General features: G+C 33.1%; 1 protein-coding gene across 3 annotated transcripts in view; it reads left to right on the forward strand.

The window, feature by feature from the left end:
• The window catches only part of WDR27 (WD repeat domain 27), a 241045-nt gene that overhangs the window by 69998 nt on the left and 146518 nt on the right, over positions 1–24529 (forward strand). For 2 of the 3 annotated variants that reach the window (XM_074309285.1, XM_074309287.1), the window contains exon 22: positions 2309–2406. The exons of the other annotated variant lie outside the window; for it this stretch is intronic. In XM_074309285.1, coding sequence (XP_074165386.1) covers positions 2309–2406 — 98 coding nt within the window. The remainder of the gene's footprint in view (positions 1–2308; positions 2407–24529) is intronic. 3 annotated transcript variants of the gene reach the window in all.

The following is a 24529-nucleotide window of genomic DNA, read 5'->3' on the forward strand; positions in this document are numbered from 1 at the left end:
TCTTAACCATAGCCATATGGGACTTACTACTCATGTAGTCTCGACTGAAGTGAACATGAGAAGCATAAACTGTAATTGTGCACAAATGTCTTATTTCCAGTAAGATGTAAAATAGGTCATTTTTAATTACTTTTAAATGTAATAACCATGTTAGTCATGTACCAATAATAGATTTCCTTGAATGTATCAGTATGCTAACTCTAAAATGATCTCTGTTATTTAATCCCATAAAGTTACCGTAAGTATGTGGGAATAGTAGCTAGAGAACCATATACTTGCAATACAATAACCATATTTTCCTCTTTCCCTCAAATACAGAAAAAACAATGTAGATTTTAGTCCCTTTGCATGATGACTCACTCATAAAAAGTAGATTCTTTCATGACTAGACAGACTGCAGACAGATTAGACTAGAACAACAAAGCCATAGTTTCTAGGACTGAACAAGTTACTGCTGTTTTCTTGTCACCGAAAATGCAGGTTACAAGCCAGCAGGTTTTTGCCTGGTTACTATTCCCTTTCTTGGGAATTTTCTATGATGTCCCCAAATTTGAAAACACCAATATTTTATCAAAATATCTTGGAATTTCCAGTATTTTTGGTCAATAATAATTAAGGTAATCATCAGTAAGCTTAATGCTTACTGATAAATAAAAATATACAAAAATCATACAACATGTGAATAGCACAATTAAATTAAAAAAACATTACTATTAGACTATCGCATATATTTTTTGCAGTCATTTTTGAGATATGTAACCATTCATGCATGTAGCATATATTTTAAAGGGATGCGTGAGTGTTCATGCAGGACCAGCAGCTCTGGTATAAGAGCTTGGCAAACCCTTAGAACTGCTAAGCCACATTTGGTATCCACTTGTTATCCAACTCTTACCTGTGACTCCAAGAAGCTGTAGGATGTACAACAGCTATACCCCAGTAAAATAGTCTTAGCAGATAGGCTAAACCATTTTGAGGGTAACAATAGTCTTCAAACCCATTGGTGATTTAGGTGGATGTTTGTCCCAACCATATGAAGACTTTTCCTAGAAGAATGGGTAGATAAGAACAATTTGTTCCAGTAATCATGAAGGTAGCTGAAGTAGGCACTATGGGCTGCTTAGAGTTTGGTGAGAGATGCTAAGGTCATCTATTTTATTTCATTGCTAGTTATTTTGACTTTTGTCTTGTATTGGACTTTAATAATTCTTGAAGAGAGAGGGGTTAATGATTTAGTGAAACTCCAATTCACATGCAAGTCATCACCCCATGATGTCTTCAAAAACAAAGGATAAAAAACCCAACATATTATATAGGTAAAATGATATATGCATCAACTAGTATTCCAACTGGCTCACAGAATTTTTAATCTTAAACATATGAACAGTGTCCTGGAGCAACAAAGCAAAATCACCTGACACTGCATATCAAATTTTGTTTTAGAAAGTAAATAATGAATATAATTCTAATTTTTAAAAATAATTTTAATATTTTTCTTACAATCACAAGCATTCTGCTTTGCACATCATTTACAATTTGAAATAATTATTTCTAACATTAAATACCATGTCAAAATATTATAGCTTTTCATAACATATAACCAATTGAAAGCATTCATTTTTACATGAATCCAAAATATAAATCTTTTGTTGAATAAATATCTGAAATAACAATTTGAATACTTAAGAAAATTGTTCCACTTGATATTTATAACTACACAAAGAAAACAATGTTATTGATAGAATAGGAACTATTTTTATTAGTAAGAAATAATATTCAGCTTTAGGTGGTATATAGGGAAGCAGAGCAGTAGTACCATATGATATTAAGGGAAAAAGTACTGGATCCATTTTATCTAGTAAAAATAGATGAAGTAAAAATGGAGAAGGAAATATAATAATATTGTTACTTCTAATAATACTTGGATATTCCATAGTCAAATGAATATATTGTTTCATCCATGTTGATAGTTCTTCCAATAATAAAAATTGCAACACATTTTTGCTCTCTTTTATGGTTGCCATGGCTAAAGAATTTGAGGACCTAGGGTCACTTCCATGTGATAAGGTCCTCAACTAAGATTGTGGGGAAGAGGCCTTCAAATAATGTTAAATTCAAATCAGAAATAGAGAGCAAGAAGAGACCTCAGAGATCATCTTACTCCATTCTTCTCATTATTTGGATAAGCAAATTGAGATTAAGAGGGTTTGTCACTCATCTAAGGACACATATTTAGCTGATTCAGGCTTTGAACCAAGTTAAGGTCAACTTTGAAAAAAATATATGTCTTTTGTTTTCCATACTGTAGGGATCAGCATTTGCTGCACAACCATTTGAGAATTATAATCTTTTCCTAACAACAGCAATTGGCGATGCAATAAAATTGTGGGATATAAGAACATTGAGGTAAGAGCAAATAGTATTTTAGCTTTTTGGTAATCAGAATTTATCAGTGGTATCTCCTAAGATTTGTTGATTTCAGACAGTTATATTTAAAAGTTAGTAGCTAGAGGCACACCGGAGAGAGAACCAGGCCTGAAATCAAGAATGTTGATCTGAGTTCAAATCTGGCCTCAGAAATGAATTAACTATGTGATCCTGGACAAGTCATTTAACTCTGTCTCAGAAGTAGCAAACAACTCCAGTATTTTTGCCAAGAAAACCCCAAATGAGATTATAAAGAATCAGACACAACTAAAATGAACAATAACAACACCAAGAAGTTAGTGCTTCAATTGGTTCAGATTCTTTAAAATATTCTTTAAATATATTGCAGATATTCTTTAAAATCCAGTCAAAAAAGTATATTTTGGGAGACAAGAAGATTTATATCTTCTGCCTTAAAATTTGAAAGTAGGGCATTCTATCAGGCTATGTGCAAGTTATTGCCTTTAAGCTGGTGTTCTTAGAAGTGAATCCAAAAGTAAAAAACCCTAAAACTTGGTTTGCATTAGGTTTATAAAATTACATTTTCTGTCTGTGGAGATTTTTTAAAAAACTTGAATTAAAAAAAGTCACGTTTCGTTGGCTATATTGGATGCTTTGTTAAATATTTGGTGAAATAAAGAAAAATCCTGGATTATATAAAACTGTCATTGCTACTTTTTAGGATTATATTTATGACATTAGACATAGTTACATTGAAGTAATTTAATTTGTATAAAAAACTTATGGTATCTATAAGTCAATAGAAACTAAAATGAATTATATGAATCCCATGAGGACATTCTTAGTCACTTTTTTTAAAGGGAGTTTGATATTTAATAAATCCTTTGTTTTAACAAATAGCTTCCACTTTCAGAGTTTTAAATAAATTTAGAAAGAAGGCCTTTGAATAATCTGGAAGCTAGAGTGATATCATGAAGAATTCTAATAAAAACTTATAATTTTAGAAGAATTTTTCTTAAAAAAATTGGCAGAATCTCTTATGAGATAAAATACTTACTAGAGTCTATTGAATACATCTAATACTGAAGAATTGTGGTTTCAGGAAAATGCTTGAAGTATAAAAAGGATGAAAGGTACACTTGTATATTGAATATGGGAGTGCCAGCATGTATGCATTGTGGAAGGAAGAAAAGAAAAAGCTAAATCTGTTTATGGATATGTAATTGGGCAAAGAATTGAGCATTTGGTAGTAAAATATAGATAAAAATTCACCTAGCTTATAAGGTAGTTGTGAGGATCAAATGAAACAATGTTTATAAAGCAATTTCAAACCTTAAAATTCTACAAAAGTTTTAGCTATTGTCATCATTATTAATACTTTAAATAGTTAGGCTGAGGTCTTTTGCATTTAAAGAAAAATTAAATTAAAAAATTCCTTCATCTGCAAATTAGATTTGGCATAATTTCCATCACTATTTTTCAAATCTAAATGTTCCACTCATGGGACAACTTATTTTAATGAAGGTCATTATCTTTCATAAAGTATATATAGTTAACCATGTTTTCTCATGATTCTGCCATAGATGATCAGTAAGACATTAAAGGGTTTTTTTCCTTCTCCTTTTTTCTCCTCCTCTTCTCCCTTTCCTTCCTTTATCTCATTTTAAAAACAACAAAAAACCTATTTATTAATTCTCTAGTATTGCCTTGGCACTGTAATACATGCTGGGATACAAAAATAACTAAGCCGTTCCTGATCTAAAAAAATCTCCCACTTCAATAGGGAAGATAACAGATACTTATTATAGTATAATATATGTTCTGACAAAGATGTTATTTATGTACACATACTCACACATAAATGCATATATATCAGACACATATTATATGCCTATATATTATATATATTATAAAATATATATGTACATATATATGACATGTAAATAAAAAAATATTCAAACAGTTGCAAAGTAAACCTATTGTGGGGTAGATAGTAAGTTGGAGGGAGTGAAAAAAACTTCATGCAGAAGGTAGCCCTGTAGTTGACCCTCAAAAGAAACCAGGAATTCTGAAGATCACAAGCAAGGATGAAGTTGGTTCAGACATGAAATATAGCAAATGCAAAGACACAGAAATGAGAGACTGAGTATTGCGTGTGAGAAATAGTAAATTCACACTTGTTATATATGCCTTCTGCATTCCAGGCATAGTAGTGCTAAGCCTTGGGAATAGCTAAAAGTTTAGTTTGGGGAGCCCATAGAGTGGGGAGAATAGTGATATTGAATTAGGATGGAAAGGTAATTCGGTTCCATTTAGAACAAGATTGGGAAGAGCTTTAAATGTCAGATGAAGAAATTCATATTTGATCCTAAGTATAATAAGGAGTCATTGGAATTTGAGTTGGGGTAGTGGTGATTTAGTCAGACTTGTGTAGTTCTTTAGGAAAAAATCATTTTGGCAGCTGTGTAGAGAATGGGTTGAAGTGGGAAGAAATTTAAAGTTAGTTAGGAAATTGTTCACTGGCCTTTTATTGAAATAGTCCAAGTGGAAGGTGATTGGAGACTGGAGTTGTAACCATACAAAGGGAGAGAATAGTACTTAAGTGAAAAATGTGGAGACACTGTGCTGTAATAGACAGTATAGGATTTAGAATTAGAGGATTTTGCTCAAATCCTAGCTTTCTTACTGGATGATCCTTTTATATTTAAAAAAAAATTCATCCATTTCAATTAGATTATCAGATATGTTGGCATACAATTGACCAAAATAGATTCTAATGATTGCTTTAATTTCTTCTTCATTGGTAGTAAATTCATTTTTTATTTTTGATACTAATAATTTGGTTATTTCCCCCTTTTTCTATCCAAATTAACCAAAGGTTTACCTATTTCATATTTTTTTCATAAAACCAACTCTTAGTTTTATTAATTATTTAATAGTTTTCTTAGTTTCAATTTTATTTATCTCTTCTTTGAGGTTCACAATTTCTAATTTGGTATTTAATTGGGGTTTTTAAATTTGTTCTTTTCCTAATTTTTTTAGTTGCATGCCCAATACATTGCTCTCTTTCTATATTGTTATTCATGTAACTATTCAGATATATAAAACTTCCTCTAAGACCTGCTTTGGCTGCATCTGATAAATTTTGGTTTATTGTCTCATTATAGTCATTATCTTGGATGAAATTATTGATTGTTTCTATGACTTGTTATTTGATCCACTTATTCTCTAGAACTAGATTTAATTTTCAATCAATCTTTAGTCTATCTTTCACTGGCCTTTTATGGAATGTAATTTTTATTGTATTGTGATCTGAAAAGGAAGCATTTACTATTTCTGTCTTTCTGCAACTGATTGTGAAGTTTTTATGCCCTAATACATGGCCAGTTTTGATGTAGGTGCCATATACTGCTGAGAAAAAAAAAAGATATATTCCTTTCTATCCCTATTCAATTTTCTCCAGAGGTCTATCATATCTAAGTTTTCTAAGATTCTATCAACCTCCCTAGTTTTTTTCTTGTTTATTTTGTGGTTAGATTTATCTAATTTTGAGAGGGGGGGCTTTGAGGTCCTCCATTAGTATAGTTTTGCAATTTCTTCTTATAACTAGCTTAATTAACTTTAAGAATTTGGATGCTAACCCACTTGGTGCACATACATTTAGTATCAATATTACCATTTATCTATTTTTACTTTTGCTTCATCTGAGATCAGAATTGAATCAACCTCTGATTTTTTATAAAATTAAAGCATAATAAATTCTGCTCCAGCCTTTTACCCTTACTCTATATGTATGTCTCTGTTTCAAATGTGTTTCTTGTAAATAACATATTATAGGATTTTGAATCCACTCTGCTATTCACTTCCATTTTATGGGATAGTTCATCCCATTCACATTCACAGTTAAGATTATCAGCTCTATATTTCTCTCCATTTTATATTTTTGTTCTCTCTTCACACCCTGTTTCTCTTTAGTAGTGTTTTATTTCTAACTACCTGCTCTCTACTTGCTCTACCTTTTATCACCTCTTCTCCTTTCTCTTACCCCTTTCTTCTAGTGTTTCTACCCTCCCTTCTATCCAGCCCTTCTCTTTACTTTTCCCTATCTCTCCTACTTCCTTATAGGCTAAGACAAATTTGTATATTCAACTGAGTGATTATATTATTCACGCTTTGAAACAAAACTGATGATATCAAACTTCAGACAGTGCTTTCTCTTCCCTTTTTTTTCTCTGTATTGTAATAGGTCTTTTTTGCCTTTTCACGGGATCTAATTTGTCCTATTTTATCCCCCCTTTCCTCTTCTCCTAGTACAATCCTTTTCCCACCCCTTAATGTCATTTTCTTTGATATCATCACATCAGAGTCCATTTATATCCTTATTCTCCACCATGTATTTCCCTTCTAACTGCCCCAATAACAGATACAGTTTTCAAAATTTAAAAATATTATTTCCCCTCTTAGGGATGTAAACAGTTTAATTTTTAAATAATTTTTTTTCTTTTTACCTTTCTGTGTTTTTCTTGAGTCCTGTATTTGAAGATTAAAATTTCTGTTTAGTTCTGTTTTTTGTTTTCAATAGAAATGAAAGTCTTTGACTTCATCGAAAATCCATCTCTTTCCTGAAAGATGATGCTCAGTTTTCCTAGGTAGTTGATTCTTGGTTATAACCCAGGTCCTTTGCCTAGGCATTTCAGGCTCTCTCATATTTTATTGTAAAAGCTGTCAGATCCTGGGCAATCCTGACTTTTGTTCCTTGATGTTTGAAATTTTTTTCTGGCAGCTTGTAATATTTTTTCTTTGAGATTATAGTTCTGGACTTTTACAACAATGTTCCTTGGCATTTTCCTTGTGGAAGGTGATTGATAGATTCTTTCAATGACTATATTATTTCAGTGACTAGAACCTTTTGGTTCTAATATAACAGGGCAGTTTCCTTGATGATCTCTTGAAGAATTTTATCCAAGTTCTTTTAGTCATGGCCTTCAAGTAGACCAAAATTTTAAAAATTGTTTCTTCTGGATCTGTTTTCCAAGTCAGCTATTTTTTCAATGAGGTATTTTACATGTTCTTCCACTTTTATAATTCTTTTTAGTTTGTTTGATTGATTCTTGATATCTCATAGTCATTAATTTCCATTTTTTCTGGTTCTAGTTTTTAATATATGATATCTTCAGTTAGTTTTTATATTTACTTTTCCATTTGATTAATTCTACTTTTCAAGGTATTGTTTTCTTCAGTGGATTTTTTTTTTTTTGCATTTGACCAAATTTTTTAAGGAATTGATTTCTTCAGTTTTTTTTTTTAATTGACCAATTGTATTTTTTTTTTTTTAAGAAATTCTTTTTCTTTTCCAAGCTATTGACTCTCTTGCATACTTCTTATTTCTTTCCCCAATTTTTCTTCTATCTCTCTTATTTGCCTTTTAAAATTTTTTATGAATATTTCCAAGAAGTCACTTTGTGCTTCAGACCAATTCACCTAACTCTTTGAGATGTTCTCTGTGGGCATTTTGTCCTTCTGAGTTGGTGTTTTGGTCATCCCTGTCATTAAAGTAACTTTCTGTGGTTAAGGCTCTTTTCTGTTTTTTGCTCATTTTCTTTCTTTTCTTTCCTGTTTTTTCCTGTTCCTTTTATTGTTGAGCTTTGCTCCTGGGACACAGGGGCACTGAATCAAGCTTCTTGTGCTGCTCTGAATCTTGGTTTTGAGCACAGGAACCCCTTGTGATAGATATTTTGCTCATAGCAGGGAGTAACCCTACCTGCTCTCTCTAGGCAACATTCTGGTTTCCCTAGCTAGCAATATGCTTTCTGAACTGGGATTGAAGGCTGCCTCACTAGGCTGCTGTGCTACTGAATCAGGTACTGATCCACTGTGATTAAGACTCTCTCACTGGCTTTCAGTGGACACTGTCTGAGCTGGGCTGAACACACCTTTCACCCCAGTGAAGTCCTTCCACTTGAGGTGGAAAGGGTTTAATTCTATCAGACTTTATTCAGAGGCTTGGTTTCATGTAGTTTTTGAGGGAAGGTTCAAGCAGCTTCCTGGCTTCACTCTACCATCTTGGCTCTGCCCTCAGAACTGGTGACCTTTCAGCAAGAAAAGAAAAAGCCTTATTGGGCTATTGAAAGGATTGAGGTAAATGATATTGAATGTTTTTTTCTATTTTTAAAACTATGATCCTTTGCAAGGTGAAGAAATAGTCTAATTTGCAAACCTGGATGTCTAGAAATATGTTATATTTTAAGGAAAAAGAAAAGGTCAGAAGAATTGGGGATTTGAGGAGGAAACATAATTGTTGTCGAGTCTGAAATACTTATGTGATATCCAGTTTGAACTGTCCAAAAGCCAGTAGGATTGAACTTTAAGATAGAAGATAAGAGTCAGATATATAGATAGAGAGGTCATATGTGTAGTAACACATGGAAGCTAACCAAGTCAGTAAATAAGAGTATATAGAAAAAAGAGAAGAAATCCAAGGAGAGATCCTTTTGGTTCTAATATAACAGGGCAGTTTTCCTTGGGTGTACTCACAGTTAGAGGAATGCTCTGGATTAAGATCCAGCAAAGGAGAATGAGAAAGAGCTATCAGAAAGATAGGAGGAGAGCCGAGACAGAATGTTAGCAAATATTCAGAAAGAGTAGGCGATCAACAGTGTCAAATGCTGCAGAGAAGTCAAGAATAATAAGGATTGAAAAAAGGCTTTAAATTTAACAATTAAGAGATCATTGGTAACTTTGAATAGATTGTCTGGTAGTTGGTTTTTGTTCTCAAAGAGTATCAAAATAACATCACTATGTTAGACATTGCAATATATCTAACTTTGGCTGATTAGACCAATACAAGCTCAGAATGCTCTGGCACAGGTTGGACACAAATAGTCCCTATGAACCTTTGAGGTGGACTCTCTAAATGTCTACATCTGGCATTTTTTTAGGTTAATTCAATTCTGCTTTATTATAGAGCACACCATGCTAGGTGGTCCTCTGCTGTATGTTCCATATCATACAATTGAGTTTTAAAGTTTTTAAGAGGGACCTTAAGGGTGTCCTTGTATTGCTTTTTCGGATCACTTTATGAGTATTTACCTGTTTGAGTTCCCCATAAAAATAATCTTTCCGACAAGATTACATTTGAGAAGAGCAATTTCAGTTGAATGATGATGTTGGAAGCCAGATTGCCAAATAAAGTGGAGGAACTAAATGTAGAGGACTTTTAAAATAAGTTTATCTGAGAAGGAGAGGAGAGATATAATGTGAATAGCTAGTGTGGATTTTAAAAACTTCTGAGAGTTTTTTCTTTTTTAGGATGGATAGGATTATAGACAGCAGGGGAAAAAAGCAGGAGATATGAAAAGAATGGGATGTTAATGGGCATCAGGAGTGCATTAAAGGGATTGGCTTTATTGAGAAGAGGCACCTCTCTATCAGAGATTGAAAAAAGAATATGGTGGAAGATGTCTAGGGGGTATAAGATGGAGAAAGAGGAATAAGAGAGAGCTCAAGGTAAATGTCCTTGAATTTCTTGATAAAGTATGAGACAAAATATGCACCTGAGAGTGAACAGAAGGTAGTATAGGAGGTTTGAAAGCAGAGAAATTATTTTTTTTAAGCAAGTGTTAGGGTGAATGGAATTAGGAATTCATTAGGAAAGGCTAAAAAGATTTCCCTGTTGCAGTGGAGGACCTATTAAGATTAGATAACATAAATTCATAATATATGTATATAAATTTACATATATGTATATATGTTAAAGTTGAGGCAGAATAACGTAATAAGAAATCATTTTAATTTTCTGTCTATATGTGTAATAGATTTTAAGTGAGCTAAATGTGGTACAACTGATTGCTCAATAATTGGAAGCTGTTAAGGCCCTTCTACTACTCTTGGTACAATATTTTGCACTTAACCCTGTAATTGTCCTTTAGTTTGTAAAAATCAATCAACTAGTTTTCAAATACCATCTAGGAGAATAATTTTTGATCTGAGACTGAATTAGAAAGAAAAAATGGTTGGATGGGAGCTAGGGACTTAAAAAGAAAAAAAATGGTTTTTTTTCCCTAGCGTCCCATGCATCTGAAAAGGAACTTCTTTCTGCCTTGTAGATAATCTGGAGGCAGCTATAAGGTCTTCATGTGGGTGGCCACTTGGAAGAGAGGGGCTGCTGTAAGTGCCTGTAGGAACTGGTCTTGTAGTTTGCTAAAATATTAGGGAGCATGTAGGGTCCATATTGGGATATTCTAAGTGTTCCATTGCAGCAGAACCAAACAGATTTGAGATACCATAAATTCTTATTATCATTATGCTTGTGCTTGTTTTTCAAGACATTGAGTCTGTGTCTTCATTTCACAGTCTGCACAAGCTTTTACTTGCCAACAGCCACCCCAGTAACTTGCCAGATTATTTGTCATTTTGGTTTACATAACAGTAGCACTCAATTTGAAGTTATGGTTTAATGTGTCTTTAATGTATTCTTATTTTTCATAGATTCTTTTAAAAAGCTGGAATGGCCTTTAGATGACCACAAATCCAGTTCCTTTGCTTTGTTTTTGTTTTTTGTTTTTGAAAAAGGTGCAATTGAGGCTCAAGGGTGTGTGTGTGTGTGTGTGTGTGTGTGTGTGTGTGTGTGTGTGTGTGTGTATGTGTGTGTGTGCCCAGGTTACACATCTGGTAGAGCCAGAAGTAAAACTCAGATCTTCTGAATTATAGGCCAGTGTTCTTTACACTATATCACTTGCCTGTTATTTCCATCAAAATTGCCCCATGTCAGTTCCCCATGTGGCCTCTTGGCTATCCTGATAGTATAGATTTGTTCTAGATGTGACTATAGGTGTCACATATAGTAACAAAAATTTTCCTCAAACTCTGTATACTGATTTCATTTCAAAATTAAATTGTTGAGGCAAAAGAGCATTGAATTGGGATTGGAAAACTTGATTATCTGTCCCTGTTCTGTGTCCCTCAGTAAATAATTTATTTTTTCAGCTTCCTGACAACTGGCAGATGAGTAGCACAATCAATAGAAAGGTGGCCTTGGAGGTAGGAAGACTGAATTATCAAATTTGGCTTCAGATACTTGAGTTATGACTCCAAGCAAGTCACATCATCTCTGTTTGCTTCAGTTTGTTCAACTGTAAAATACCTCCTAGAGGAGTTGTGAAGATCAAATGAGATTATATTTATAACATTCTTTGCCCAGAACTTGTTACTTAGTATTATTGTTCAGTCATTTCACTCATGTCCAAATCTTCATGATCTCATTTGAGGCTTTCATGACAAAGCGATTGAAGTGATTTGCCATTTCCTTCTCCAGCTATTTTTTTTCAAATTAAAGTTTTTTATTTTTAAAATATATGCATGGATAATTCTTCAGCATTAACCTTTGCAAAACTTTGTGTTCCAATTCTCCTCCCCCTTCTCCCTGGCAAGTAGTCCAACATATGTTAAATGTGGTAGAAATAGATGTTAAATCCAATATATGTATACATATTTATATAATTATCTTGTTCAGCTCATTTTACAGATAAGAAATTGAGGTAAACAGGATCAAGTGACTTGCTCAGGGTCAAACCAGCTAGCAAGTATTTGAGTTGGATTTGAATTCAGGTTCTCCTGACTTCAGAGCCAGTGTTTTATTCACTGTGTCTATGTCTATTGTAAGGGACATCCAAGTGAATGTTTCTTTTTGTTAGTGGGAATACAAGTTTTTAATTTTATCTTGGACCTTTTGTATTTTTTTGCTTTAAAATTTCCTTCTTTAGAGATCTGCTAACCTTGTAGAAGTCATACAAAATTTAGCCAAAATACAAGGCTTTTATTACTTGTTCCAAATATCAGGGAGTAATAAAATTACCAATTTCTGAGTTTGGAACCAAGCTTTTTCATTCTTATGTTTTTGTACTCAGTCAGTCCAAGTATTTTTCTTAAAGGAGAATGAGGATATATCTCATAAATAAATTTTTTTTTCCATTAAAAATATTAAAATAAGCAAAGAAGCTCACTGGTAAAATAGTTAAACGAAAACCTGGCCAATATATTAAATGTATGTATCCAAAGAGAGCAGAGAAATAGTATTCATTATTTCAGTTTTTAAACTTGGAAATATTAGACTCTGTCTATGTCTTATAAGTTCAATTTTTTATTATTATAAAATAATTATTTTTGAATGTCAATACTTAAAATAGCCTAAGTATGTTTTTGAAAAACCTGTCATAAGCATGTTTCTGAATTGAATACCATCCTAGTTACTTCAAAATATGAAATAACATGTAGATAATTTTTAAAGACAGATTGATTTCCTAGCTATTCAGTAAATGTTTAAATTTTCTTTTCCATTTTTTTTCATTTTTTAGAAACCTAAGAAATACTAAAGATGTAATATTGACAAAACCTGATTATCAATTAATTGTATGTTGGAAGATGAGGAGGGGAAAGGAAAGAAGGAAGAGTGACTGTTTGAAAAGAGCCAAAAATGATTGACTTACCTAAAGGATAGCAGTGCTGTTGTATATTAACAGATATTTGTTATTGTTTCAGGAAATGAGATGTGTAATCAATTTATTTTCATTATTTTCAGTTATTTCATTATTTATTATTATTTTCAAGATTTTCAATTGGCAGGACATTAAAAAGTTACACATGACACATGTTTTATGGTTGAGGAGTTTTATTATAATAATGGGAGAGAAAGCATCCAAATAAGTATGGAACAAGGCAAATTGTGGTAGGTGGAGAGGAATGGTTCAGACAGTGTGCCGTGGGAAATTGCATCAGGAAAGAAAATTTTCTCTGGAGACAATGTGTCAGCAAAGGTTTATTGCAGGAATTTATATCTGCATTAGACCTAAAAGGAAGGGAAAAGTTCCAGCAGATACTCTATAACAGATTGAGAATGAGATGATTGTTCCAGCATAAAGTTAAACATAAGCAAAATCACAGGATTAGAGAATATATAATAGGAGATTTAGAGTAGATATTTATTTACTAATATCTAGAATATGTAAATGGTAGGAAGATAAAATAAGACTGGAAATATGGAATCATGAATTAAATACTTTATTCAGTAGTCAATAGAGATTTTGAAACATTTTGAGTAAAAGAGTGACATGATCTGAGTGGTACTTTAGAAAGATTATTTACCAGGTTGTATGTATGAAAGACAGAAGGGAAAGATAATAGAATGGAGGACAAAAGGCTAGTCAAGAGATAAGGACCTCAGCTAGGGTGACTTTAATGAATGTGGAAGGGAAAAGGATCAGAAAAAATTTAGTGGAGGTAGAATTGAGAATACTTTGCAACTGATTGGATGTGTGTGTGTGTGTGTGTGTGTGTGTGTGTGTGTGTGTGTGTGTGTATGGGGGGGCATTAAAAAGAAGGCAAAAAGCCAAATTAAACTCTTAAGGTTAGAAAATGGTGATATCCTGGATTGGAGGAACTGATTTCAATATTAGGAAAAGGGGTTAGCATTTAGAAGTTTAGGCTTCTAAATGAATAGTTATATTTCAAGTGGGACCATGTTCATTCCAAAAAGATGAAGGAGGATACTAAAATGTGACTGTCTCTGTATTCCTTCTAGAATATATGCTTTATTATTTCTCATCCTGTGTAATGCATGTTTATATCTTTCCATAAATCTTCCATTAAATATCTATCCAATGTTCTAGAGGCCTTCTTCTGGTTCTTACAATATTTTATGTATATTAATATAATGTGAGTGAAAACTGGGTGGAGCAGTAGTGAATATAATGTTGGGCCTGGAGTCATCAAGACCCATTTTTCTGGGTGCCATGTGACCCATGGTGAGTCACAACCCCTTTTGCCTCAGTTTCCTCCTCTGTAAAATGAGTTGAAGAAGGACATGGAAAACCACTTTAGTATCTTTGCCAAGCAAAGGGGGTCATGAATAATTGGACATGACTAAAAAAATTGGAAAACAACAAAATACAACATAAGCTGTCCATCTGTTATCTTCCACTTTTGGCTAAATGCTTGATGTACCATATTTCCTCATCCTGTATGTTTGAGATGATATTAGTTTTGCTACTATTCACATGCAACTTTACCTCCAGAAATATTTCCTTCTCACCCTGTAGGAATTAAGCCATTCATTTTGTGACTTAGTCTGGGATTGCTTATCTTTGGTTGTTGATTGTAGAGTGAATAAATGAAACTTTACACCTCAACTTTCTATATTTGGCCAATCCCAGAGAGAGTTTTATCCTATCCAGCCATCCTATTTCCTTGCAATCATAGAAAACTGGCTCTCCTCTGAAGATGTTGTATTTATGTTTACCCTGTCTACTATTGGATATATTTTCCTCCATAGTGGACCATAGCGGGGTATGTAGTCAAGCTTCTTGTTCCCTACTGACACTTCTATGTACTTCCCCCGTCACTTTTACTTAGCCATCTAACTATCTTTGTGGTTTATTTTATTTAGATACATAATCCTATCCATATCCTGATGAACATTAACTATAATTCCCTATAGAGGGGTATATAGTCAAGCTTCTTGCTCCCTACTGCCATTTCTAGGTACTATCTTTGTCACTTTTACTTAGTCATCCTTTGTGGTTTATTTTATTTCATCATCCTATTCCATATCCTGATGAGTATTAACTGTAATTCCCTATGGTCCTATATTCTCCTCTTTTTCATAGTTAAATTGCTAGAAAAAGCTGTCTACTTTCATTTACCTCTGATTTCACTCTTGCTTTTCACATCTCAATGTTTTGCAGAAAGGCTTACTCAGTCATTCATTGATCACCATCACTGGTCATCAAGCATTTTATATAATGGAGTGCTTTATGTAAGAAAGTGATTTCTTTTTTGATGTCTTTTGATTCATACTTAAATTGGATTTAAGTGAGGCAGAGTTGCAAAGTTATCAACTTCTCTCTTCTAAAGCCACTACTATCCAGTGGCAGGTTGTCTGGTGTTGACTCAAGATGCAGTGGATGACCTGGGTATCTAACCAAGCTCTAGGTGCTCCATACTTGCTTCACCTGCCTTCATGGATATTTGAACAGATTGTTCTCATTTGCCCATTCCACCAGGTAAAATCCTTACATGTTTTGTGTAGACATTCCCCCTAATTCTCCATAGGATTTAAGACTCTTTGGTTACCTTCAAACTGGTTTAGCCCATTTGACAAAACATTTTACCAGAGTGTGGCCATTGTGCATACTACAGCTTCTTGGAGACATAGATAAGAGTTAGATGTATCAGGTGGACACCAAAGGTGGAAAGCAGCTCTGTAAAGGGCTCGGCAGCCTTCATGCCAGGGACACTAGTTTTCCCTGAATAAACCCTACACCCCATGTAAGAAGGTAACTTATGTATAACTAAACTCTTTTCTTTTGGTCTTCTGTCTTTTTCCAATTCTGATCTTAATTCAATGAAGTAGAAGACTGATTTGAACATTTTTTTCGAGGAGTTTTTTTTTTCATTTTTATTGTTGATACACCATATTTATTAATCTTAATAATTTATTAATCTCTAATATTGTTACCTTTTTCTTAATTATTTTACATCATGTTTAGTGTGCATTAACTTTCCTATAAAGCATGTTTTATTGCATTCACAGAGTGAATATTTGTTGGGAACTTTTGCACACAGATTTTCAATGTCAAAATAAAACAAAAAATTTGAGAAAAGGATAGTGTAGATTTTTTGAAACTCCAGAAAGATTCAATTAAAATTTTCTAGATTAGTGGTTCTCAAAGGTTATGACATGTACCCCTAGGGTGTTAGGAGTTTTGCTAAGTATGCCATAATTTGTGTAAGACTTGTAATTTTATGTGCACTCAGTTCCATAGAATGCTAGAGCACAGCAAAGAATTATATTTCAGAAGGAACTAAACATATTAAGAATCATTGTTCTAAATAGTTAACTTAATATTTGAATCTTTTTGGTAATAAAGGTTCATTTATTCCTTGTTATATTATTCTTTTAAAAAGTATATGGTGGAATAATATGCATGTTGGTAAAGATTAAAAATAGATAGTTATATTCCCCTACCCCCATACTTTCTGTCTTTAATTCAATGCTACAATGTATGGAACTTTTTCAATTTTTGCTTCCTAAGGAATTGCCTTGAATTTTTCTCTGTTTTTAACAGAATATTCCAGGTAAAGTAAATAGAAGCTTTTCACAGAATTGTTGAAACAACAGTGTATATATTATAAGTATAAAAACATGACCATAGTAAGAGAAATGAACTGAAGTTTTGTTTTCTCTTTAATTAGTGCCAATGCTAATTTGGTTTAAGTAAAATATTTCAAAATAAAGTAATTGAAATTTCCTTGAACTGTCAACCAAAATTTGGTTATATCTAGCTATAAAATGTCAAGAATATTTCCACTTGCATTTAACTCATTCTCTCTGTTCATATAGCCACTCTCTTAGTAAAGATCCTCAACATTTCTCACCTAGATAATTGCAACAATCTCTTAATTGATCTCCCTGCCTCAAGTTTTTTCCTCATTCCAGTTCTTTTTACACACAGATACCCAAATGTTTTTTCTTAAATTCAGATATGAGAATGTTACTTCCTAATTCAGTATACTCCAACAACTCCCTATTTCTCCAGGATAAAAATGTGATTTTTAAAAAAAACTTCTAAAATCCTCACAATTTGGTTCCAGACCATCTTTCTAGACTCACTGTACAGTTATACGTTCCACATGGCAAGGATTAGGGATATGGCATCCCCCAAATTTTTTGGTTCTCCATTTTCTTTTATGGAGTGTTTATAGTACCTTATTATAATATTTGGATTAAGTATTTGGTCATAGACTTTGTGCTAATTGATGGCTTTTAGATATCATCTGTAGCCAAATTTACCCCCCTCAAAAAATTCCCATTTGATTTCTTAAGACCCATGATATGTTGAAACCATGATAGGAAAAGTCACGATGTGAAGGGATAACTAAGTTACTCCCCTTCCTGTTCTCCTTAATCCAGCCAAACTCTTCTCTGTTCTTCACTGATAACACTTTTTCTCCTATCTCCATTTCTTTCTACTGACCATCCCCAATATCTGGATTCCCCTCTCTCCTTATTTCCACTTCATAGAATTCTTCTCTTCAAAATGCAGTTCAAGAACCCATTTTTTTTAAAAAAAATAAAAACATTTCTTGATTTCTCTTAAGTACTAGTTCATTCTCTCCTAAGCTACACTCTATTTAAGATACATTGTATTTGTTTTCTTTATATTTCCTTTATAAAACTTTTAATGCACTTATCTCTTCCAATAAGATGAAAACTCTTTGAGAATAAGGATCACTCCATTTTTTTTGTCTTTGTTTCTCCAGTACCTGGCACAATGTCTGGCACAGAGCAGGTGCTTAATAAATGCACATTGATGAAGAATAAGCTAGTGTAGCAAAATGAAGAAAATCATGAGTATACTAGAAAGAAAACAGGGGCATGAATTTTATTCCCTACTCTGCTACCAGTTTTGCTTTGTGATCTTGGCCATATTAATTAATATTTCCAAGTCTTATTTTTCTAATCTGTAAAATAAGGGTATTGGGCGGGCTAGATATTCTGACATTTTTTACTAGCATTAGCTGGCAATGATCCATGAGCCTTCACAGGCTGGTTTGCTTCTTATATTAATAATATGTTTCCCTAGGGCATATAAGGGGGTGCAAATGATTTGAGACAAACATTAATTTTGATATGATTTCATTTTTTAGTTCAGTAGCATTCATACATTTTGTTGTTCAGTAGTATTCATGCACTTGTACTTCTAACACTAGGCTGAAAACATTTGTCCTTGATCAAATGAAACTACATTGAGTTGATTTCCTTACCTTTAATGAACTTGATACTAAATTCTATAAGAAGTTTTTGAAGTAGAGAACATATTACATGTTAAAAGTTAGTTAGGATGTAAAAAGTAGTAAATTTATCATATAGTCAATAAATTTGATTATTTTACTTTATCCTAAGTAATTCACACATTGTATATATAAAGGATATGACAAAAACCCTCTAAGATTGGTTACACCTGATAATTATTATTTTTTCCCACATGCAAATAATGTTGGCAATTAATATTACCCTAAGGAGTCTGGAAATCATTGGTGAATTTTGAAGTCTTGGTGTAGAGATGGGTCTACCTTCTGAACAATTAAAGCAATCCAAAAATGGAATGGGCTACCTCAAGAGGAAGGCAGCTAGGATTGAACTCTGTAACATATGAATGAAGATTTCTAAAAAGAATTTGGGATAGTCTGGAGTAGACTCAGGATGAATATAATAACTGTGTTCAACTATTTAAAAAGCTATCATGGAAAAAAAGAATTAGATTTATTCCATTTGATCTCAGAGGGAAAAAGTAGGTCTTTTCTCCTTGGAGGATTTCAGGTAGAGAATACATGACCACTTATAGGAAATGCTGTAATGAGGATTTATTTCATGTATGGCTAGGGCTAGATGGTTGCTGAGGTTCCTTCTAGTTCTCAAATTCTCTCAAAGGTCTGCATGATGCTTAAAATAACAAATTTGGAAAGTGCACATGTACTTGGCTAACAAATTGGTGTGTGAGAACAGGATTTGTATTTCTGGATTCCAACTTAAAAAAACAGGAATGAAAAGCTTTTAGCTAGATATAATTACAACTTAGTAAACATATGTTTTTCTATGGTTTTGAAGATAATCAATAGGCTTTAAAAGGAAATAAGAAACTCAATATTGAAAGGAAGCAAGGAACTCAATATTTCTAAAACATTTTGCTATCATTTTTAACTTGAAAACTTTCCCCCCCCCCAAATCATCTTCTGAGTGTGTTACCATCCTTCTTGATATCCTCAGACTCATCTTTAACTCCTTACTTTTTCCCTTCTTGTCATACTAACCCATTACCAGGTTTATTGAGTCTGTCTATAACATTTTTAGAATCTGTCATTCTGTCCATATCTACTACTCGAATCTATCATCAACTTTCACTTGTACTATTATAGAATATTTTAAATTTGTATGTCTTCAGTCTCTTCTATCCAATTTCTCCACCCCGCCCCCCTCCCCAGTTATCAAAGTAATATTCCTATTACACAGGTTTGACCATGTCACTTCCCTGCTCAAAAAGTCTCACTTTTAGTCAGTGTCATTAAATTTTGGAAAATTTGTTTTTTTTTAAACTGACATCAGACCTAATTGGCCACTTTGCAACATCTCTTCATTTCTTTTGTTTTTCTTTCTGTGGCCAACAGACCAAGCTGATATGTTGATCCTTCAGATGGAACATAGCCAACATAGACTTCTTTAGTTTTCTTTTCTCTAAGCTAAATATCCCTAATTTCTTCAGAGTTTTCAAAGCTCAATTCAAATGCCATTATTTTCAGGAATCATTGCTTGATCTCCCTAGCTCCAGACATGGACAAAAGCTACTGGGGCCTACGTGAGGTTTTATTCTAAGATTTTATTGATAGAAGAAACCCCTGGATGAGGAAACTTTTTGCCAAAGCAGATTGGCACTTGTTTTCCAATTTATAATCTAAGAGAGGTACCTATAGAAATAAGAAGTCAAAGTATTTGTCCATTTATATATATATGTATAGTGTATTTGCAGCACATATATGTTTGTATGTATATATGAATATACATACGTATCCTAAGTTATAGTGGAACTACATATTAAGATTTTTTTAGACAGAACTTTAGGTGAGTCAAATGACCTAAGAAGATTTGATTTGGTGTGACTACCTTAAAGATGGAACCCAATAAGCTGATTCCTAGTTTAATGTAAAGTTTACATTAAAATGATTTTCATTATTTTTGATAGAAATCTTATTGAAATATATGCTTACCTTCTTAAACAAAAATATGTTGGGCATAATATTTTATTATTTATTGATGACTCAGAATAATTATTGTGAGCATCATTAATTGTGCTTTACTGTAATATGGGTATTGCTTCAGGAATAATTGAGCATACAGGATTATTTTTACTCTATGCTAAATGGGTTTGGGTATTCCTTTAAAAAATAAATTGTTTTATTTTTGTAAACCTGGTAAAGTTGGGGGGAATTGGAAATAATAATCGATGCTGAGGAAAAGATGGAAGCATAGGTGTGGTCAGCAAATTGGTTGAGGTTATAGAAAATGGTAGAGGTAGCAGAACATATTGGGTAAAGTGATAGTTGTATAGCTTACCGAGTTGATGATCTGGTGATAACTATGGGGTTCTAGAAAATGGCTGTTCAGTTTCTTAGAGAGTTGGGAAGAATGATGATGATTGGTAGACGATAATCTGAAGTCATTTACCTAGACACTGTCATGAGTCAGTTTGAGCCTTATTGGCTTTCTTGGTCTGTTAGAAAGTATTATCCATACTATTTTGAATTTATTGAAGAAGCTGTTCTTAGGTAGGCTGATGGTAAAGAGCCTTGAAGTTTTAAAATCATCTTGGGTAAAAGCTAGTTTGAATGGAAGGATATGTTTTGGACTGATGAATGAATGATGTAGTTATAGATGCACATTGTGATGGGAAAGTAGGAATTTTTGGTTGCAATTTTAAAGATATTATTCCATGAAATATTTGGTTCTTTCTTCCTGGTTCTTGTTCTAGGTATACCATTTAAAGAACAAGTGGATTTTGTTATATAGAGGGCATAGAAGAAATAGTAGAAAGTGGACAGTTAAATACAGCTTCTGATCCAGATCTGGATTTGCCTGCTTAGCTATTTTTAGAAATATTACAATCAACTGTTGATATTTACTTATCTCCCAACTATTTGGAATGGAGGGACATAATAAAATCCACTATTCTTCCCTCATTTGGCTACAGCTAGAAAAGTGAATTTTAGTGAGCCATACTGAATATATTGAGAGAGCAGCTTTCTGCTATGAATAGACTTGGCCCCAGTCCATTAAAAACTGACTTGTCCCTTGGGAAAGAGGGTAGAGGCATCAGACTGTCAGATCTGTCATAATTTGCTTTATTATTTTAAAAATATTTTATTTGTTTTAGTAAGACAAGATCTACCTTCTCACTCTCTCACCCTAATCCTACTTCCCCTAAATGAGAACACACATACACACAAAAACATTTATAAACATATAGAGTGAATCAAAAGATGTCCACATTAACCATGTCTAAATTTTTTTTCTCTTGCACTTTGAGTTCTTCACTTATTAAGAGATGGTGGGCATAAGTTTCTTCATTATTCTTCTGGAATTCTAGCTGAGTTCAGCACAGTAACCCACCCTTTTTTAAAAAACCTTTTTTTAAAATCAGTGGCTCAATTTATAGGTATTCCCTAAGTTTCCCATTCTTTGCCACCTCAAAAAGAGAGAAAATATTTTGTTTATATTCTCAGAATTTATTTTGCTTCAGATTCATTTCTCCCTTAACCTATCCTTCTTCTAATTCTTCTTCCATCCTTCTCCTCTTTTCTATTTGCCTACTAAGTGAAATGTGTTTCTGTACCCAACACTGTATAAGTGTGTAGTCTTTTGAGCAGTTCAGATGAAAGTGAGGTTTAGGTATTGGTTATTCCCCTCAACCCCCCTTTATCTATTTGTATAGAAATCTACTTGGACATTATGCCAGTGAGACAATTTCCCCTAATCTTCCTTTTCTTTTTCTCTCTGAATTGTCTCTTCATTATCTTCTTTTCCTCTTTTCCCTTAAGGTCTTCAACACATAATTGAACCACTCTCAGCTCTGGTCTCATTAGACTCCTTCTGTAGATGCTGATAATGATGAAGTTCAGAGGGTCACATGAATCTTCCCCTATTTGAATATAAGTAGTTTATCCTTGTTGAATCTTTATCTTTATTCATTTATCTTTACCTTTTTATGTTGTTTTTGACTTCTGTGTTTGAACTTCTAAATTTCCAACTCTGGTCTCCTCTCTCTCCCCCCCCCCCCCCCCAATCAGGAATGGTTGAAAATCCTCATTCAAGGTTCATTCCTCCCTTTCCCTTGGCATTATATTTAGTTTTGTTACATAAGTTATTTTTGGCTACAGACATGTCTTTTGCCTGCTGGAATGTAATAGCACCTACTCCGTAGGGTGCTGGGAGAATCAAATGAGATAATATTTGTAAAAGTAATACTGTGACTATAGATGTTATATAGATGCCTGTTTTCATTTCAGATTTTCAGTTCCTTTATAGTAATCATTACTAAGTTCTATATTATTTTTACTGTGGCAGCTTGGTATTTGAATTATTTCTTTCTCTCTTATAATAGAAAAATTTTTTTTCTTTGACCCAAGAGTTATTATGTTCCTGAGAGTTCATTTTGGGATTTCTTTCAGGAGATATCTGGTGAATTTCTTCTATTTCCACTTTACCTTTTGACTCTTAATAAGAGGTCTTGAAAATTCTGTTTTAAGATTTCTTGAAATATGATGTCCAACTGCATTCCTGAGTCTTTAAAAATAATGGAATTCAAATGGTCTAATGATTCTTCTCCTCTTCTTTTCCATCTGTTTTGTTTTTTAGTCTTTTGACTTTTAGAAAAAGTAATTCTTTTTGATTCATCAAGTTATTGGCTTCTTTTTGGTCAATTCTAATTTTTATGGAGTTTGTTGTTTAGGCAAAGTTTTGAATCTTGTGTTAAACTGTTAATTCTGTTTACAATTCTTTCATATCTCCCATTTCTTTGTTTTCTTCTAAAAGAACTATCATTTATATATATATATTTTCAATTCTTGTTTCATTTTTTCCAAGAATTGTAGCTGAGTCTGTGGCCAACCTGTATTTCTTTCAGGCATTTCTTATAGATGTTTTGGCCATTTTCTTCTTCTTCATTTATATCTCAAACATCCCTATTATCATAATAGCTAATTATGGTGAGGTTCTTTTTTTTCTTTGCCTCTTATTCTGGTCTACTTCTTGATTTTGGGCTTGATGTAGGAATAGATTGTCTCATTTATGGAAGGAAGGTTTAGGCTGGTTCAATCATCACTTTCTTGTACGTATTGAATGTAATGTTATTCACAGATCTAGGGGACAGGCTAAGGATCTGGAAGCTTTCAGTGTTTCCAAAGTGATGTCATTTAGGCTACAGTCTTAGTGACTACCTCCTTGGTCTACACTTCATAAGGTCCTGATCTGCATTACAGTCTGTCTTACAAAAGTAGACTGTCATTGTACTCTTCTCTGCCAGCTGGAAAAAAAATCGTTTGACTTAAAGAAGCAGAATTGTAAGTTCCTCTTTGCTTTGATTATTCCTTTGCATTCTAGGAAGATGCTTTAAGTTGAGAGCCTGCTTTTTACATGGGTTCTGAGCCACACCACTGCTGCTGGCTTCTGAACATTCTCCTTTTTTAGTATATCACCTAGAGCCACTCTATCTGGAATGCACTACCTTCTCACATACAGGCTCCTTTGTCACTATTCCCTGTCCCTCAACCATCTTATCTTTTCATAATTTCCTCTTCAGTGTCCCCCAATCCTCTTCCCTCTTTATTCAGGGTTGACTTTTGCAAAAGATGAGCTGCTATTGATAACTCATATAGAAGAGTTATTTAAGAGCTAACAAGATGAATTATGACTAGGATATGTGATTAACTAGAGTGGAAGTAATGGATAAGTACTGATGAAAACAGGTCTTCTGGCATTATATTTTTTCCCTTCAGTGAAGAAAGAGTGGTTCTGTTCTTCATTACCTGGCTAACATGAGAATACAGAAGTCTTTTGACTATTTCTTTTGTCTTTCCTTTCCTTCTGAGGGATGAATCAATAAGATTCTGCTTGACTCTTTCTTATAACTGCCTGAAGTCCTTTTTGAACATAGTGCAGTCATTGATCCATTGCCATTCATCTCTAAGGAATATCTACATTTCTCATATTTATAGAGTTGTTAAGAATTCTATTTTAATGCATTAGAATCAATATACTAGAAATTTCTCTTGATTGCATATATATTTTGTTAGTCTCTTAAGCAAAATTGTGGATATTTATTTAGTGAGGGTCAGCCAATGGCAATTACTGGTAAAGATTCCTAAGACAAAAGATTAAAAAACTTTGGAGGTAGAGGATGTCTTGTATATACATCTGGATGGCTTTTACTAAAGCTATTTTAGGAAAACCTTGAAATGAGAGAAATTGGATTCTTAAGTGTATAGATAGTCATATAGTTAGGATGTAAAGTTGAAATATGGGGAGTTGAGTACTAAT

This window comes from Sminthopsis crassicaudata, chromosome 4 (assembly GCF_048593235.1).
Source record: "Sminthopsis crassicaudata isolate SCR6 chromosome 4, ASM4859323v1, whole genome shotgun sequence".
Classification (NCBI taxonomy): Eukaryota; Metazoa; Chordata; class Mammalia; order Dasyuromorphia; family Dasyuridae; genus Sminthopsis; species Sminthopsis crassicaudata.